Raw genomic sequence first — 18,764 nt, 5'->3', positions numbered from 1 at the left:
TTTGGTGTACATGTTTCTGCTTAATGTGTGGCACTATTTTAATATTTGCCACTTGTGGACTTGGTACTTGGCCAGTGTTGATGTTAGAGAGGATAAAGAGCAAATGAGGATAGAGACAGATTGTTGACAAAATTCTTACTTTAGAATTGACAGCTGAGAAAAGCAGTTTCCAATCTTTTGTTTTTATATATTTATCTTTTAACACTGGCCAGCATCTAACTTTCTCATAAGACTTAATTGCCATTATTTAAAGTTCCCTTATACATAACACAAAGCAACTTAAATTCAGAGGTTCATATTGAACTAGAAGAATGAAAACAAAATTTGGCAGAATTTCAAGCAAGGATTGCCTGATTAAGTAATTATTCAGTGGGTAGAATTGGGATCAGAAGGCTGCACTGAGAGCTAACCACATTACGGTCTTTGTAAGTGCATGTTCTTACGTGGTTTTCAACAGTGAAGTTACTATGGCATTACAGTTCACTGCTTTCATAAGCTGTCTGAATGCTGAAGGAGAGATTCCCCTAGGAGTAGCATTTGGCTGCTATTTAAAAAGTTGAGTCAGTAGTTCAATAAACACATATGCTTAGAGCTTTGTTGTCTGCATGTTGATAATACTTGGTGGGCAGCATACAGGTGGTGGGACTGTCAGTACCTCTGTGCAATGGGGATGGAGTGAATTTTATGGGCTTTCTACTGCTTAATCAGATTTCTAATCAAATTTCAGTGGGCAACATCAAAGCCTAATGAGATTTAATTTTTATAGTTGGTGGCATTTCTTTGATCCACCTCTTGAGCTGTCTTTTCAGATCTTAGTGTTGTATAGGGATTGGGGCAGAGGTAAAATGAGTCATGATTTCTCTCTGATCCTGTTGCTTTCATCCTGGAATCCATAAAGATTGACCAAGGGCCTCCCACAGCCCTTGGCTTTGGTCCCAATCCCCTCTCCACCACCTGTTGCAGTCAAGTTTCCTCTTGAGATCCCTAAAAGCAAGAGCTGAGTTTGTGTTAATTTTTGCCCTGCTGGCCAAATACATGAGTGCTTGTTGAATGAATAAGCTAGCCACATGCTTATTCCATTGCTTGCATTAGAGGGATTCCAGTAGTTAGATGGATACATTTTTTCTTTGGAAGGATGGCTATATTAAGGATGCAGAAATGGCCCTAGCTGGTTTGGGTGTCAGCCTTCGGAGTGAAGGGTCCCAGGTTCGATTCTGGTTTAAGGGTACATGCCTGGGTTGTGGACTTGATCCCCAGTGGGGGGCGTGCAGGAGGCAGCCAGTCAATGGTTCTCTCTCAGCATTGATGTTTCTCTCCCTCTCTGAAATCAAATATATATATTTAAAGAATGCAGAAGTGAGGCAGCTTTCAGTGCTTTGATGAAATATATCCTAAGTAGCAAAACCAACAACCCAGGAAGAGACAAAAGGGAGAATGGAGTGAAGGCACTTTAGGAGCACATCCTATGTGGTCCAAACCATGCTTTACCCCTTTCTGTCTTAACTAAGTTTAGTTATCTCAAAAATGAAAGTATTAGTAAGTACTATCTCATAGGGCTGTTCTGCATATTAATATATTTAAAATGCTTAAAAGTGCATGTCACACCGTAAATGCCCAATAAAAGTTAGCTATTGGTTTCACCTATATATTTGCTGCAATGAGAGTGAGAAGGTCTAGGGCAGTTGGAAGTAGTCCATTGGGACAGAATCCCCCAGTGCACATGTACTTGGAGGTGTTTCCATTTTTAACCATCACTTCTTGGTTAGTAGGATTGAGAGTCCCTCCCAAGGTCACCCATCAGCCACCGGCTGGTTTAGAAGGGCGTTGGAGTCACCTTAAGTGCCCTTAATTTCTCTTCCTGGCCTTGGGTCAGGAACAGGAAGGGCTACTGAGCATGCGGCGAGGGTACGTACGTGCATCCTCGGGCCTGGAGCAAACTCCTGCTACACGTCGGTTTCCCTGCCCCAAGGGTAGAGCTCACCTGGGAAGCCGGACCACATGACCCCGGGACCCTCCAGCGCAGGCCCTCACCGATAGAACAGACAGTTCCCTGCGCCGGGGGCGAGGCGGGACCGGAAGGGGCGGGGCCATGTCCGGGCGGCGCGGGGGGCGGGACGGCCGGGCTGCTACGCCCTCCGGCGGGATGTGGCCGACAGTCGAGGAAAGGAGGGTGGAATCCCGGCCACAGGCCGGCCAGGTTGGAGGCGGTTCCAGGCGCGGACTCGAGGCGGGCCGGACGGCGGCGGCTGCTGTGGCGGTAGGGGAACGGCCGAACCCCTGCGACCTGGGGCCCAGCTCCGCCGTCCAGGCGCCCAGCTCGCGCAGTGAGATGGCCCGGGGCGGCATGGAGCGGTGGCGCGACCGGCTCGCACTCGTGACGGGCGCCTCGGGGGGCATCGGCGCGGCCGTGGCCCGGGCCCTGGTCCAGCAGGGACTGAAGGTGGTGGGTTGTGCCCGCACCGTAGGCAACATAGAGGTAAGGCCTGGCTGGGGAGCGGGGTGCCCTGGGAGGCGTCGTTTTCGCCGGGGTCGGGTCCTGGTGGGGGAGGGGGAGTGGCCGGAGTCGGGCTGGGACGCTACCCTCACTTGCCTGCCACCCCCGGGCCATTTGCCACGGGTTTAGGGACAAGGTGATGCCTAGTGGGGCAGGCCTCTGAAATGCCCTCTTTTAAGGAGCCGTTTAAGGAACAGTCCCTACCCCATTGTACCAAGTCTCTGGCATCTTTCTCCCTCCTACCTGCCTGCTCGGGTAGACTCAGGAAAGGGGAACCAGAGATCCCCGGCTGGCGAGGCAGCCAGGGAGAAGGAAAGAAAGCTTTCTGGACTCAGTGGCTACGTTGGCTACTGGATTGCTTTCTCTGGTCCCCAGACTCAGCCCACAGAGCCAAGGAAAGTGGCTGGTCAGCCAGATGAGCAGAAGCTAGAGGTTATGTTGGTGATCGTTTTTGTTTTTTTAACCCGGGTCTGAGGTTGGGGTTGAGGTGGGAGTGGTTTTTCTGAAAACAAACAAAAACAAACGGGCTAGTCCCCCCTCCACCCCCAAACCTGAGGGTTAACCCCCTACCCAGTGGGCATAAAGGAATGACAGTGGGGTGTTCATAGATAGACCCTTCTCCAATTTGACTGTCCTAGGTGGGACTGAGGAGGTGAAATAGGCATTGAACATGCGAGCCCTGAGGGGGACAAAGCACTAGAAATGGAACTCGGGCTTCCTCTTAAAGTGGGGTTGGGAGCAGAGCTGTGAGCAGCAGGAGACCAATGAAACGAAGTTGGCCATGTTGGAGCATGGGGGAAGAAGAGGAGAAATTTCCATCATGTTCCCTGGATTTTCCCAGCAAGATCACTCTCAGGGGTCACGCTAGTGCTTAGCTGCAGGGCATAATCTCCACCATTGCTCAGCGTCCCCGTGCAGGGCAAGGGTAAGGAAGCCTTGGGTGGGGGCAGAGGGAGAGGGTATACAGGAAGGAGGGCTGTCCCCTCCCCTGCTGCTGCCCTAAGGTATATTTTATTGCCTCCTAGATAGTCCCAAGGTCACCTGGTTACACCATTGCCCTACTCTGCCCCTCCCTTTCTCCTGGAGCTCAGGAGCCTTGGAACTTAGAGGGTTAGGCCAGGGATAAGACTTCCCTAAGTCTAAAGCCACCCTTGTCTTCTCTTCCTACTGCCCTGCCCTAAACTAGCCAGGAAAGGGAGTCCCTGAGCCCCAAGGGAATCTCCAAGCAGATCACTTAGCCCCAGGAGGACCGGTGGGGCAATGAAAGGGCAGGGACAGGGAGAAATATATTCCCAGTCCCTCTATTCTGGCTCTCCTGTGGGGGCTTTGAGTCTGGAGGAGGAAGGGACAAGTTGCCTGCCAGGTGGGGAGAATTCTAGGTTACCTTGCCCACAATCTGCTTTTATTGATGGGTTGATTGATAGTGAAACAGAGCTTGAGCTCTGGCCTCCTAGAGAGAGAAACCCTGTTTCCTGAGGTGGTCGTGAGTAGGTAAGATTGGGTGAAGGGCTTCTGAGTCCCAGACTACTATACCTTTTAAACTTGGAAAGTTAAAGCAGAAAAGAATTTCCTAGGTCACCTGATCCAGCCATTTATTCCCAGCTTGGTTTGGGGGGAGGGAGGCTGCAGGCCAAGGCAGCTGGCTAAGCTGGCTTTCCTCTAGGGCACCCCGTACCCTCTAGTCTGCTCCCTCCCACACATGTACATAGTCACCTTCACGAGACTCAGGTGCCCAGTCACTGGCCTCAAGGCCACGGGGCTTGTTTCTCCCTGTTTCTGAATGTCAGCTTTCCTCACAGGGATCTCAGTGGCTCTGCTTTCTCAGGTCTTCCCCTTCCTCAGGGCTCTTCAGAGTGCTGAGGGCCCTAGCAGTACACAGGGGGTGCCAATGTCACTTGTCACCTGACTTGCCTCAGAGTTTCCAGAGAAACTTTGGGGTGGAGGGTGGTGCACCATGGGACAGAGAGAATTTGTCCTAACTTCCTGACCCTTCCTATATGTAGGGCGAAGGAAGATTGGCAAATGGGCTCGATCGAAAAAATACGTGTGCAATTTGTGGAGGGAGGGTGATAATTCAGATATAAGCCCTTCTGGATGAGGTGATGGGGGAGAAGAGATGGAAGCCCTGGCATAACCAGCTCAGTGGCTCGTGGAACCGGTGGAAGTATGGGGTGGGGTGAGAGGTGCATCTTATGTAGGAGCAGAGAAGGTGTTCTATTGAGGGAGAGGAAGAAAAGAAAAACCACTCCATTCCCAGTCCCTGGCCCCTTTCTTAGAATTGAAGACTCCAGTTTATCCGTGAGGTTACTCCATTGATAATCTCAACTTTCCCCTCCCTCACTCAGGGAGCACTCTCATCCCCTGGACTTTGACCAAAGAAGACAAGCTTAGGGGATGGGCAGTCCCAACATCAGTGTGACCAAAAGGTGGCCACCAAAGGAGAGAGTTCTATAAGCGGTGACAGCAGAGGGAGGTTGTCTCTGGCAGGGGAGGTGTGGGAGTGAGCAGCTCACCCCAGTTAGATCCCTGTTGGGTTTCATAGGAGCTGGCTGCCGAATGTAAGAGTGCAGGCTACCCCGGGACTTTGATCCCCTACAGATGTGACCTGTCAAATGAAGAGGACATCCTCTCTATGTTCTCGGCTATCCGCTCTCAGCACAGCGGTGTGGACATCTGCATCAACAATGCTGGCTTGGCCCGGCCTGACACCCTGCTCTCAGGCAGCACCAGCGGTTGGAAGGACATGTTCAATGTAAGGGCTGCAGACCTGGAGAGGGGGGCTGGGAGGACGGCGGGGAGCCCAAAGGTGGTGAGCCAGAGCACTGCTCCGGATGGGACAATAGCAAGAGGGAGCTTTGGGTTCCTTCCTGGGGCACCTTGACTGTCCCCTTTCTTCTTTCCCTACCAGAGGGATAGTGAGTGGATGAATGGCCATGTCTTTTCCATTCTTCTTTCCTTTGAGGCCCTGGGCATAGTTCTTAAAGTCTAGGCTGATTTCTTCTATTGGAAGAAAGCTCAGTAGGGGAGAGAGCTACTGTTTACTGAATGTCCCCATATGTCAGCACTATGGGTGCTTGGGAACATGGTCTTATGGGAAGGAAAGGAGCAAAGAGACAGGAGACAATGTTCTCAACCAGCCCTGCCAGCAACTATGTGGCTTCAGGCAGGTAGTTACCCTTTCTGAGCTTCAGTCTTGTCACATTTAATTGGGATGAACATACTTATACCATCAATATCTGGGGTCACTAACTCTAATGTCCCCTGTGGCCAGGTAGGTAATAAGAGAGTGAGGCAGGTCAGGTGGGGTCTGCAGTAAGTGAGAAAGCACACGGCCATGTACAGGGGCAACCATTGCTAGTGTCCAGTGTCACTGCTGTGGGGCAATGTGGCCCAGTGTGGCCAAATCTTATGAGAGGAGTGGGGAGCCTGGGTTTTTATGTGACACTCCATTCATCCCATTCACTGAAATCTCAATTCCACGAGGGCAAGGATTTTTGTGTGTTTTACTCTCTTACAGCCTCAGCCTGGAAACAATCAATAGATATTTTTTGAATGAATGAAACCTAATACATGTTGGAAATCAATTTAAAATGCTTTAAAACTATGTGTGGCCCAAACACAGCCTGTAGGACACGGGTTTTCAACTTCTAGACTATATTATGGGGCAATATTGGGTATGAAATTATTCTAAGAAGTTGAAAGCAGTGTGTAAATGCAATGTGTCTTTCCCCTCACAATTCTTTTATATATATATATATTTTTTTATTTTTTATTTTTTTTATTTTTATTGATTTCAGAGAGAGGAAGGGAGAAGGAGAGAGAGAGATAGAAACATCAATGATGAGAGAGAATCATTGACTGGCTGCTTCCTTCATGCCCCCCGCTGGGGATCGAGCCCACAACCTGGGCATGTGCCTTGACCAGGAATTGAACTGTGACCTGGTTTATGGGTCGATGTTCAACCACTGAGCCACAGCAGCCGGGCCCCACACAATTCTTTTCATATCTGCTCACAGAAGCTTTAGCACCTAACAGGTGTTTGGGACAGGAAATGAACAGTGACCATTGAAACAATGAACAGTGAAAGTGAAGCACTCTCCTTGCCCTCACACAGCCTTCTGGGAGATCTGAGTTGTGGCCCTCACCTGCAGTGGGTGGGTCTCTCAACCTGGATCTCAACTTGCCCGTCTATAAAGTGAGGGACTTACTTCAAATCCCTAAGGCCCCTTCCAGCTTGAACATTATGTAATTCTATTAGGGTCATCCTATGAGACATCTTCTCCACTCCCATCCCTAACCCCCAGACCTAGGAGATTCACTTCCCTGACATCCAGGGATCTGTTTCTCCTACTCCTTCTGCCCACAAACCCACACTGCTAAGAGGATCAGAAACAGGGCTGAGAGCCTCCTGTGTCCTTCTGCTGTGACTGCTGTGGCAGGTTCACGCCCAGGGTGTTCTGTCCTGATGCCTGGCTCTGACACCTGATAAGGACAAACATCTAATTTCCCGGCTGGTCCCGTCTCTTCTGGAGAGGCGAGACATGAGGACCTGCTGAAAGCTTTATCTCTGCTTGTCCTCCTGGGTAAAGCTAGGAGTGGGGCTGGGCCGGAGCTTTAGAGCAGAGACACTTCTTCAGGCCTCTGTTCCATGAAGGGTGGTGGGGATTTGGTGTCACCTCTGCCAGAGCGAGGAGAGGGCAGAAGGCAGGAAGCCCCTTGGGAGGTCCCCTGCCTTCCATGACAAGTTACCCACCCTCTTAAGAGTCTCTGTGCCTAGTTCTGTAGCTGGAACAGAGGTTAAAGGAAGGAGGATCAGACCTTTTCTACTAGTAGTCTCAAGGGAGGGGACAGGAAAGGAGCAGCGAATAGCTGGGTAAGGTGGGGAGAGGCCATGGTGTGTTTAAGGAGAGAGATTTTTAAACCCATTTTAGGAAGGATTTGAGGCTGTTTAGGAGAGAGCAGGATCAGGGGCACTGTCCCAGAGAAGAGGGTATTTGGAGAAGAAAAGGAGATGGTTCCCTGAGGCAGAGATTCTACTATTTGGAGAGGAGACAGCCAAGATACAGAGGGTTCCTGGGTTGTGTATGGGATTTGGGGGGTTTCTATTCCTATTCACAGGAACTTGAGGGTCACCCAGGGAGAGAAGCTGCCTCTGCTGTCAGCGGGGGCTAGCAGCTTTAGGGGGAGGAGCACCTTTAAGGCACAGTGCCCTGGGTCTGTTGTTGGTCTTTGGTAGGACCTAGGCACTGTTTTGGAATGCTTCCTGGGGGTTCTCTGTGGCTCCATCACCTGCTCAGATGGGCCCAAGCTAGAGACATCCCATTGCCCTCCCTGGCCTGCAGGTGAATGTGTTGGCCCTCAGCATCTGCACGCGGGAAGCCTACCAGTCCATGAAGGAGCGGAATGTGGATGATGGGCACATCATTAACATCAACAGGTGAGACAGGTGGCCGAGGGCTAGAGCGCAGATCACCACTCACCCTCCTAGCTGGGTGATCTGTTGCAGCTTATTTGACCTCTTTGGACCTGTTTCTTTGGTAAAGTAGGGATTTAATACTCAGTTAACACCCAATGGCATGATTATGGTGAGGGGAAGAATAGTGCATTCAAGTGCCAGCCCCTAGTTGGCTGGAATGGGTGGCTCAGCCCTTGTCTTTGCAGTGGAAGCCTAGGGGCTCTGCTGGCACGGAGATTCTCCATTCCTCAGGCCCTGGAATGAACCCCACCTTGTGGTACAAAGAAAGACTACACAGTATCATTGGGGAGCCCCCACTCTGAGTGGGGAGACATGGCCTCTGCCCTCAGAGATCTCCCAGTAGAACCATATCAGTGAATGTGCAGGTGAAATTAAGAGACTTTTGACAGCCTGCGTGACCAAGAGAGGGGATTCTGTGGTCACTGTAGGGAAGATGTCTAGAGAGTAGGGTTTTCAGGAGCAGCTTGAATAACAGCTAGATTAGTGGGCCGCAAGGATGGCCTCCAGAGGCCCCCTTTAGAAGGCTTCCCTGCAGCATCGAGGTGGTGGGGTTGACTGGTACAGCAGGGAGCACTGCTGGTCTCTCGGGAGCATCACTGTCTTCTTTCCCCTTCCCTCCCTCTACCCAGCATGTCTGGCCACCGAGTGGTACCCCAGTCTGTGGCCCATTTCTATAGTGCTACCAAGTATGCCGTCACTGCACTGACAGAGGGACTGAGGCAAGAGCTTCGGGAGGCCCAGACCCACATCCGAGCCACGGTGAGGGTGTGGCCTGGCCCTGGTGGGGATGGGATAGGCACAGGCCCTCTCCACCCCACACATGCTGCCCAGGGAGCCCATGTCCTGGGTGTGCTGCTTTAGAACCCCTGCGAGCATATTGGGCACAGAGCTCCTGGGCTCTGCTGCTACTTGCATGGCCCTGCTCAGTACTTGAGTGTCCCGTTTCACTGACTTTGAGGTAGGAGGGGGCTGGCCTGACTGGAACATGGCGGGTGAGACTGAGGGAAAGCAAGGGATTGTGGGAAACCAGGTGCACAGTGGCAGGAAACCAGGACTCTGGGCTCTGCCCTTGAAGGCAGAATGACCTTGGGCAACTTACTCAACCTCTCCAAGCCTCAGTCTTTGCATTTGTAAAACAGAGATGATAATCAGGTTATGAGGTTTTTTAAGAGAGAACATTTTGTCAAACATTTACCTGGCTTTTAGTAAGGGCTCTGTAAGTGGTAGATATCATTGTGATCATCACCAGTGGCAGCCTTGGAGCCAGGAGGCAGCTGCTAACATGGGACAGCCAACCTTGTGAAGCTGGGGCCCTGTGGCTTCCGTCCTTTTCTCTCCAACCTCCTCAAAGCCTGGCCTCTGATTGGGGTTGGGGTTGGGCAAAGCTCAGTTCCTGAGCAGGCCCTCTCTGTCGGCCCAGTGCATCTCTCCAGGATTGGTGGAGACACAATTCGCCTTCAAACTTCATGACAAGGACCCTGAGAAGGCAGCTGCCACCTATGAACACATAAAGGTGGGGCCTCCCTCATTCTAAGTGAAGGCAGAGGGAAGGGAACCTGTCCTTCTAGCCAGGCCGTTACTCCTCCTAGAGGGTTGGGGTGGGAATGTGGATGCTGGAGAGGACCTCAGTGGTGGGAGGGAACTTGGATCCATTCCGTCCTCATCTTAATCCCCCTTTTCCCTGGTGCTCAGTGTCTGAAACCTGAAGATGTGGCCCAGGCTATCATCTATGTCCTCAGCACCCCCCCACATGTCCAGGTAAGTCTGGCATTGGCTGTCCACCCCATGGAGAAGCCCAACCATCCCCAGAGGAGGAGAGCAGAGAGGCCTTAAAGAGGGTGGCAGTGTCCTGACTGCCTCAAGCCTTTGTCCCTTCTGCAGATCGGAGACATCCAGATGAGGCCCACGGAGCAGGTGACCTAGCTTCCTGTGGGGAGCGCCTCCTCCTCTCTTCACGGATCTTCACGGCTTGGTGCTGGCCTTTGGGTTGTAGGTGTTAATTTCTGGACTCCTGGACTCCACTTCCTCTCTCCACCCCTCCCAGGGGTTTGAAAATGTTTGAGGTCTTTTCTATCTAGTCCAATTGTTTCCACCACAAATGTGAAAAGTGGGCTGGGGAGAGGAGGTGGTGTCCCTAATTACTTTACCTGTTAACTCACTCTTGGTCCCCTTCTTGGGCTCCTTGGCCTTTGTTTGCTGTCCTTGGTCTCTTCCCTTTGACTTGGGGAAGGACCTTGGCCAGAAGGGTGGCTTCCCCCTATCTTCTTACACTCCACCCCCTGTTGCTCAGGGATGAGGTGGCAGGGGGAACTACTCATCTTTTATCTGAGTGGTTATGGAGGGCTCCAGCTTCCTCCTCTCCCTGCCCCAATGCCCCCTCCATCCCTTCTCTCCTCCCCCTTCCCGCACCTAGTTCTTCAGTCCAGTGGGGGTCATCACTCTACTCTGATTGGCAGCACAATACCAGGGCCTCCCTCCCAAGTGGATTTCAGTGTAATAATTAAAAAAGAAAAATTTCAACAACCGACCTTGGCTTTGTGAGTGTCTTTCAGTTCTTCCCCTTTCTTTGTGATCTGGGGTGGTGGTTTCTCAGAATTTCTTCCAGGTGAGTGGAAAGTGGGTGAATTTAGAGCCTCACTTCTGGAGTGTGGATTACCTTAGGGTAGCAGGTGTGGTTTTGGGTTGGGTCTTGAAAATTGGTAGAATTTGCCAGCCAGAAAAGAAGACAAGATGTGCAAGGCCCAGAGGCCAGAAAGAGCATGCAGTGCTGTGGGAACAGCACAGAACTTAGTGCAGGAGTGAGATGGGGCTGAAAAGCCTGGATCCCCGGACGTCTGAGTGCTGAGCAAGGAGTCTGGCCATTACCTGTGGGCCAAGGGCATCAGTTGGCTTGTCAGCAGGTGCGGGACAGGCACCGAGCAGTGGCTTAGAGAATCAGCCGTCACAGGGTAGGAAGTGACTGCTGAGTCCTGCTAACTGGTGCTCCGGGTTTGAAAAGGCAGTAGAAACGCAGAGGAGGAGCTGGATGCAGGAGAAACTTCTGAGGAAAAGCACCAGTATCCAATGGGAAGGGAAGCACCACGACTGACCTAGTTGAACACATCTCTGTAAAGTGTTTTTTGCTGGTGCCTGGGTGAATGCGACCCTCCAGCTTCCTGGAAACTCAAAGGGCGCAGAATGAAGCCAGTAGCAGGGTCAGCTCAGCGCTGATCACTGCCGGCTGCCGGCTGCCGTGCGGTGGAGGTCGCTGCTCAGCCAGCCCTGCAGGCGGCGCTGTAGGGACGGCCTAGTGGGTGAGCATGCGCAATGCGTCCGGGCAGGAAGCGGGCTCGCGCGAACTCGGAAGCGGAGCGCCCCGCGCGAGGTCGGGAAGGGGGCGGTCGCGGCCCGGCTACCTGCCTCAGGCGGTCTTCCCGCCGGGAGTGTGGACTGTCCGTTTCTCTGTCTGAGGAGGCAGGATGGGTGCCACAGGCTCCGTCTGGAGTGACAGCTCTTGAGGGCGTAGCTAAGGGCATAGACCATGGCGCTGCTGCGGGCCCTCAGGGGCGCGACCTGGCGTTTTCCCGGCCAGCTTGCGCGTCAGTCCTCCCGCACGGCGCGGCCCGGGGGAGAGGAGCTGAGCCGCCTGCTCCGGGATGACCTGGCGCCTGCCCCGCGCTCGCCCGGGGGCCGGGAACTCCTGTTCGGCCTGTCCCCGTGCCTCCTGGCTCTGCGGGCCGCCCGCCGCCGCGTGGCCCGGCTCCTGCTCCAGGCCGGCAGGTCGGGGGTGCGGGGAGAGCGGGCAGAGCTGCTCCGGGCGGCGGAAGCGCGGGACATTCCGGTTCTGTGGCCCCGACGGCAGAAGCTGGACGCCCTGTGCCGCCACCAGGTGCACCAGGGCGTCTGCATGGAGGTGAGCCCGCTGCGGCCCCGGCCCTGGACCGAGGCCGGGGAGGCGAGGCCAGGAGATGACCCCCAGCAGCTGTGGCTCGTCCTCGAGAGGCTCCAGGATCCGCGGAATCTCGGGGCCGTGCTGCGCTCCGCTCACTTCCTCGGAGTGGACCAGGTCATCACCAGCCGCAGAAACAGGCACGGACATTCATTATTCCCCGTGTGTCCCAATTTCAAGGGGCAGCCGAGTTCCTCCGCACCTTGACCCTTTGGGGATCCCCTAGGCCGGTCTCTCTACGCCAGAATTTTCATCTCTAACCCTTGGGGGCCGGGGGAGGGGAGCGGAGGGGAGGGCGCCGGGCTTGAGATCACGCAGCCTTACACGGGGCATGGGGTCACTTTGCAGCTGCCCGCTCACTCCGGTAGTCAGCAAGGCCAGCGCGGGGGCTATGGAGGTGATGGACATATTCTTCACCGATGACCTGGGCGGATTTTTACAGGTGAGGGCCGAGGGGTTGGGTGGCGGGAAGGAGCAGAAATGAGCCACGATCAGCCTCTCAGGCCACTTAACCAGGAACTGGTGGAGGAAGGGGGAGAAGAGAGCATGTTGGCATTTCCTGTGCTTCTCTAAATCCTTTCGGGAAGAGGGAAGGATCCCAGGGTTTTTAAAACCATGAGCGGAACAGAATCTGAAGTTGGAGACGTCCTAGCCTCATTCCCTTTGCTGCACTTCTCCAGGCATACCTTTTTGCCCGGCTGCAGGTCTGCCACGGGGCCTCAGTACCTGCTAAGTAGGTCTTCAGTAAATGTGTCCCGAGTCCCTCCATAGGAGCATAGCTTGCAAGGCTCTTTAAAAAAAAAATCTTTATTGAAAGTATTACATATGTCCCTCTCCCCCCCCTCCTCCCACTGACTCCTTCTAGCCTGCTTGAAAGGCTCTGTAATAAGGACTAGTCTATGCCTTTCCTCTCTTCCCTTTCACACACACAAAGCAACCCCAGCTACCACACAAAAAACCCCACAAAATTTGGGGAGCCAACCTAAGAAACCCCCCTGCTGTTCTCTTGCTGGACACAAGGGGGCAGTATTGCCCTGCACTTGGCCGTTCCACTGACCATCTCCAGGTCTCTTCCAAGTCTCAGTACTTCTTGGATCTCATTCATTCATATATATATATATATATATATATATATATATATATATATATTCTCTTTTCTTTTTCTTTCTTTTCTCTCTCTTTTTTTTTGCCTCATCCACTCTCACGGCTTTAAGTAGCATATATATTTTAACGCATCCCAACTGTATAGCCTAACCTGGATCTTGCTCCTAAACCCCAGATTCATGTATCTAGTTACCTACTCAATAGCTCTGTTTTCAAACAACTAGCAACACTGGTTTGAAAAAAGCAAGGTAAATAATAGTTGATGCGATTTTAGAAAGCTGCTCAATGTCCTCAACCCAGAATGATTCCAATATGAATAAATAAAAGCATCTCAAAGGGGTTATAAAACAAAACAGCTTTCTTTTGCTGTCTAATCGGCATTTCAAACTGAACAGTTCTGTAGCCCAGCCCCTGTTCCTTCTGGAGACCCAGCTCAATCGATGACAGCTCCATCCTTTCAGGGGTTAGGATAGAAACCTTGGCATCGCCCTTGATTTTTTTTTTCTGCTCTCACACCCATTCCCATTTGTCAGTGCATCCTTTTGGTTTTACCATAAAGTTATTTGCATATTCTCACCACTTCTTCTCTCTCCACTGCTACAACTCTGGTCCAAGCCACCATCGTCTCTTGCCTGTATTATTGTGAAACCTCCTACCTGATCTTGCTTCTGCTATTGGCTGTCAACCCAACAGGCAGAGAGATCCTGTTGCAACATAAGTCAGACCATGCGTTCAGAGTTTTTAAAAGCCTTTGCGTTTGTCCCATAGTATAAGCCAAAGTCCTTCCAGTGGCCTTTGAGGTTCTACCTTATGTAGCCCTTTGTTCCCTCTCCTGCCTCAATGGCTCCCTTCCCAGGCCACCTTGCTATTGTGCTGTTCCTCACACGTAGCAGGTAAGCAGCCGCCCCCCAGCCTTTGCATTTACTGATCACTGCCTAGAAGACTCTTCCCCCTGATGTCTACACCGTGCTTCCTCATCTCCTCCTGATCTCCACTCACAAGTCATTTCAGGGAGGCCCTCCCTTCCATGAGGCTGGGATTTTGGCCGCTGTTCACTGCCCTATCTCCAGTGCCTAGAACAGAGTCTGCCCATTCTAGGTGCTCATTAATTATTGACTGAACTGAATGGCTCACCAAGGTAATGCATACAGGGCGCGGCAAAAGTAGGTTTATGATTGTTCGCATGGAAAATAATCTAATAATTAATATTAACACAAGAATAAACTTTCCAGTGCTCACAACTGTAAACCTACTTTTGCCCCACCTTATATATGGGCAAGGTTGGGCTATTCCTTGGCCAGGACTCTGAAGAAGGTTTGGTGAGCTAGAATATGATTTCTTTCCCCTTTCAGGCCAAAGCCCGGCAGGGCTGGCTCGTGGCTGGCACGGTGGGCTGCCTGGGGCCTGAGATTTCCGGATCCTCTGAGATCCCCATCACTAGTTGCTTGGAGTTCCTCTGGGACCAGCCTACTCTCCTAGTGCTGGGTAGGTAGATGTTCCTGCTTTTCTGTGCTCAGCTGTTCATTTCCTGAGTGCCTGCCTGTCCAGCTGTGGCATCCCTAATCTCTGCCCTTTCCCCTCACCCTTGCTCTGCAGGGAATGAGGGCTCTGGCCTGTCCCCAGAGGTGCAAGCCTCCTGCCAGCTCCTCCTCACCATCCTGCCTGGCCGGCAGCTTCCTCCTGGACTGGAGTCCTTGAATGTCTCTGTGGCTGCAGGTGAGTCTTACTTCTTTTCCTCTGATCACACATGTGTACCTGTTTCATCCTAAACAAGTTTCTCAATCATTCTGCATGTCCATTGCTTTCTGTGCCAAATGCAGAAAGTACATCCTTTTGAGAATGAAATGAGGGAGTGCCTAGCATATGGTCCTTCCTCTTCTCAGTTCTCTTCCCCATATGATTCTGTCTGTCTTTGCAGGAATTCTTCTTCACTCCATTTGCAGCCAGAGGAAGGGGAAGAGAGGGCAACATCTCCGAGACCCCCAAGAACCCTCAGCCATGGCTGAAGGGCCCAGATTGCCTCAGCACCCAGGACTGCCCTCAGGATCAGAAAGAGAGGCAAGACGGGGGCTGACTTGAACTGTTCAAGATGTGTATGTGCTGGAGGGCAGGGGATAGGTGGCCCACGCATCCACATGGTGAAATGTTGGACTCTGTTACTTGAGTGTGCACCAGGCTCTGTTCAGTAATCACTGTCTTGGGAAGCAGGGAGCTTTGCGGTGGAGACCAGAAGAAGTTCCGTTTCCTGTTTTGAGTTTGCACTTGCAGTTGGAGATGGTAGCCTGTTAATTTCTAGGATGTGCTAGTTGAGAGGGTCTGTTTCCTCCCAGGTCCTGCCTGGACATCAAGAGGAAGTCTAAACATCAGAAGGGAGTTGGGCAGCACAGTCCAGGGATTCTGTTCCTTTGAACCAGTGTGAGAATGTAGAGGGAGCCAAGGGCTCTTTGTGGGCCAGACAGGTGCAAATCCAGGCTCACACCCTGCCCCACTGCGGGGCCTTGAGCACGGACTTCATCTTTATATGCCTCAGAGCCCTTGTTGGCACCTCCCTCTCAGGGCTGTTGTGAGGCTCAAATAAAACCTCAACTGGTGGGCCATTCTGTTCGATTCATCCACTAGGTGGCAGCCTTGCTCTTTAGTCCACAGTCTTTTCGGGAAGCTCTTACAGTCATCTGGGGAGATCCCTGGCTGTGGCCTCCAAGAGACAAGGGAAAGGTTAGCAAATACCTCCCACCCCACTGGTCCTCAAGTCCCCCTGACTGGTGAGTCAGCAGTTAGTCCACCTACACGGAAGGAACCAATGAAGCCTGGCCTTTGATTCTGGGAGGTGGCGAGGATAGGGTTGCTGGTTGTTATCGGGACCGATTTGGTACTTGTCCCTCAGGGTCCCACAGATGGAACAGAGGCCACAGGTGTAAGTAGTTTAGAATAGTCTGGGCTGCACATTGGAACCACCTTGCAAGCTTTAAGAATCAACTGACACTGGGACCGATCCCCAGAGTCTGATGTAGTTGGTTAGGGTGCAGCTGGGCATCAGGATTTGTAAAGCCTCCCCCTTCCCCACCACAGGTGTTATGTGCAGCCCAGGCTGAGAACCTGGAGCAGGGTTTGTCAATCTCAGCGCTGTTAACATTCTGGGCTGGATAATTCTCTGTTGTGGGGACTGTGCTGTGCATTGTAGGATGTTTAGCAGCACCCCTGGCCTCTACCTACCAGATGCCAGTAGCAGCCCCCTTCCTCCAGTTGTGACAACCAAAAATCTCTCTAGACATTGCCATATGTCCCTGGAGGGTGGGGTGGGGGTGGGGGGGTCACCCCTAGTTGAGAACCACTGCTCTGGAGTGTGGATCTGGAGGACAACAACCCTAAATTCAAATCCTGATTGCTGTGTGACCTCGGGCAAGTTCCTTACCTGCCTGGGCCTCAGTCCCGTCCTTGGTGAAAGGGGATAACCCTATCCTTCTGGATTGCTAGGAGGATTCAGAGGACATTAGGAACTTGGTGCCTCGTGCATAGTAGGTGCTCAGTAAATAGTACTGCCCTTTCTCTGTGGACTGCATTTATCTTGGAATTCTAATGGTCATGCCAATTTAGAAAGACATTTGAATTTGTTTAAAAAGGACCTAAGATTGCTTTAAAGTCAAAGTTGATCCTCTCAAGAAAAGAAGAAACCCCTTCATAAACTCCACAGATCACCACTTTATTGGCACTCTCCATCCTCCCTTGAACTGTCCGTCCCCATCCGGCACACAGGCTCTGACCTCGCTGGCACAAGTCAACCTTGGGCATACTACCTGTTTCCTCCATCCCTGCTATGCTCTTGGCCAAGAGCCTAGTGTGGCTTTGTACCTTGGCTGCACCGTAGAGTCATGGGATCAGGGAAGGGGGATAACTTTTAATATTCCAGATCCCAGAGGCACCAGACTGATGAAATCAGAATCTGTGGGGAGCAAGCCAGGTACACGCATTTCTTACAGCTCCCCTGCTAGTGAGCAGCCAGGTTTGAGAATCACTGTTCCTCCAGCCACCCGCTCATATCCAAGAAACCTCTGCCAAATCATTCACACCATGCTTTTGAGGGCATGTCTGGAAGCACACGCCAGGCAACCTTTCATCTGTCCCTAAAGTTCTTTAGAAGATGCTGGTTCTAGCCCTGGCTCCATGGTTTCCTACCTAGATGGCTTCTCAGTCTCCACACCTGTAAAATGGGAGTGGCACCATCAACACCTGCTCCAGCTGCCCCCTCCCCAGCAGAGATGTAAAATAAGATGAGAGCATGTCAGTAAAACATGTTTTTGGCCAGTGTTGATCAGTGATTAGAGTTGATCAGTGATTAGAGTGTTGGCCTGCTCACCCAAGGGTTTCAGGGAATGTACCTGGGTTGTGGGTTTGCTCCCCACCCCCGGTTAGGGCACGTGCAGGAGGCAACCAGTCAGTGTGTCTCTCGGACATCAATGTTTCTCTCTCTCTCCCCCCACCCTTCCACTCTCTCTGAAAAGCAATGGGAAAAATATCTTACGGTGAGGATTAACGACAACAAAAAAAGTGTTCTGTAAACTAAAGAACTATGCACCAAGGACTGGCACACAACAACAGTGTGATGGTTCACTTTATATGTCAACTTGACTGGGCCGTGGTGCCCTGATATTTGGTCAAACGTTCTGAGTGTGTTTGTGAGGGTGACTTTGGGTGAGAATAACATTCACATTGGTAGACTGAGTAAAACAGATTGCTCTTCCTAATGTGGGTGCGCCTCATCCAATCAGTTGAAGGCCTAAATAGGACAAAAAGCCTGACCCATGAGTAAGAGAACTCTTACTGTTTTTTTTGGAACTGAAAACACGGGCTCTTTTGGAGTCTCGAGCCTGCTGGCCTTCAGATGGGAATGACATCGTTGGCCTCCAGCATGAGACTCACCCTGCAGAACTTGTGGTGCCAGCCCCCGTGATTACATGAGCCAATTCTCTATCCTACATAATAAAAGGCTAATATGCAAATTGTCCCCTTGGGAGTTCGACCGGGTGTTCGTCTGCTCGCTACGATGTGTGATGATCACCAGGGGGTGGCGCAGAATGAAGGAAGGTTGCGCCAGCACCCTGGGGAAGGAAGGCCCTGATTGGCCCTGATCGCCGGCCAGGCCTAGGGACCCTACCCATGCACAAATTTTGTGCACTGGGCCTCTAGTAATAAATAAATAGATAAGTGTGTGTGTCTTCTATTGGTTCTGTTTCTCTGGAGAACCCAGACTAACAGATTTGGTGAAAATAAACTCAGCTGTCCTGGAGTTCCTTCCATGTAGGGACCCAAACCCAGCATGGAAACTAGAAGTTGGGGTTGGGGGTACTCAGGGTCCAGAGCCCCTAGTCTTGCCCATGGACTCCTCTGGTATCTGGAACCCTATCTGACCTGCTTGGAGCATGCTATTTATCAGCTTGCTGGGTCCCTGTGGTCTGGGCCATCTAGAGGGGTCACTCTCCTGGGCTAATAGCCAGGCGCAAGGGGCTCCTCCCTGCTTCATCCCTGGGCAGCAGGCTGGCTGGTCTCTGGAAAGATAGGTTCACTTGAACCCAAAGTAATTGAGGCTGTAATTACCTGCCATACACAGCCAGGATGTAGTTCTGTTACGCAAACCAGGCATTCTCAAGACAGAGAAAGCACCTGAGGTCTCAAGGCCCAGGATGAGGTCTGCTTCTCCTTGGAGTGGCCGCTGGTGGCTGACACATGACACTGTTCACCAGGTGTGGTCCATACCCAGGAGCTCC

The 18,764-nt window shown here is 52.0% G+C and overlaps 2 protein-coding genes across 3 annotated transcripts; both read left to right on the top strand.

The window, feature by feature from the left end:
• The first annotated feature begins 2,123 nt into the window (after window positions 1-2,123).
• Window positions 2,124-10,497, top strand: DHRS11 (dehydrogenase/reductase 11). 2 transcript variants are annotated; one of them, XM_070393816.1, is made up of 8 exons: window positions 2,124-2,476; window positions 2,870-2,931; window positions 5,093-5,246; window positions 7,837-7,931; window positions 8,600-8,729; window positions 9,391-9,483; window positions 9,663-9,728; window positions 9,852-10,497. In XM_070393816.1, exons 1-8 carry the CDS (start codon window positions 2,144-2,146, stop codon window positions 9,891-9,893), a joined length of 975 nt encoding a protein of 324 aa, XP_070249917.1. In that variant the 5' UTR covers window positions 2,124-2,143; the 3' UTR covers window positions 9,894-10,497. The 2 variants fall into 2 exon arrangements, with proteins under 2 accessions (XP_070249917.1, XP_070249918.1); XM_070393817.1 differs by lacking the exon at window positions 2,870-2,931 and having other exon boundaries at window positions 5,037-5,246.
• Window positions 10,498-11,343: 846 nt separating this feature from the next.
• On the top strand, window positions 11,344-18,341 carry MRM1 (mitochondrial rRNA methyltransferase 1). Its single transcript, XM_070394024.1, has 5 exons — window positions 11,344-12,038; window positions 12,247-12,340; window positions 14,355-14,487; window positions 14,599-14,718; window positions 14,921-18,341. The coding sequence occupies exons 1-5, from the start codon at window positions 11,491-11,493 to the stop codon at window positions 15,079-15,081; spliced, it is 1,056 nt and encodes a 351-aa protein (XP_070250125.1). The 5' UTR covers window positions 11,344-11,490; the 3' UTR covers window positions 15,082-18,341.
• Window positions 18,342-18,764: the final 423 nt, after the last annotated feature.

The sequence above is a fragment of the Myotis yumanensis genome, unplaced genomic scaffold (assembly GCF_028538775.1).
Source record: "Myotis yumanensis isolate MYYU_CA2020_CCGP unplaced genomic scaffold, mMyoYum1.0.hap1 SCAF_16, whole genome shotgun sequence".
NCBI lineage: Eukaryota > Metazoa > Chordata > Mammalia > Chiroptera > Vespertilionidae > Myotis > Myotis yumanensis.
Note: the sequence above shows the minus strand (reverse complement) of the source record. Positions and strands in the feature narration are given on the sequence as shown.

Coding starts and splice junctions, on each gene's coding strand:
- DHRS11 (XM_070393816.1), top strand. CDS start 2,144: ATGTGGCCGACAGTCGAGGAAAGGAGGGTGGAATCCCGGCCACAGGCC. Junction 2,477..2,869: donor GCACCGTAGGCAACATAGAG/GTAAGGCCTGGC, acceptor TCTGGTCCCCAG/ACTCAGCCCACAGAGCCAAG. Junction 7,932..8,599: donor CACATCATTAACATCAACAG/GTGAGACAGGTG, acceptor CCCTCTACCCAG/CATGTCTGGCCACCGAGTGG.
- MRM1 (XM_070394024.1), top strand. CDS start 11,491: ATGGCGCTGCTGCGGGCCCTCAGGGGCGCGACCTGGCGTTTTCCCGGC. Junction 12,039..12,246: donor ATCACCAGCCGCAGAAACAG/GCACGGACATTC, acceptor GTCACTTTGCAG/CTGCCCGCTCACTCCGGTAG. Junction 14,488..14,598: donor GCCTACTCTCCTAGTGCTGG/GTAGGTAGATGT, acceptor CTTGCTCTGCAG/GGAATGAGGGCTCTGGCCTG.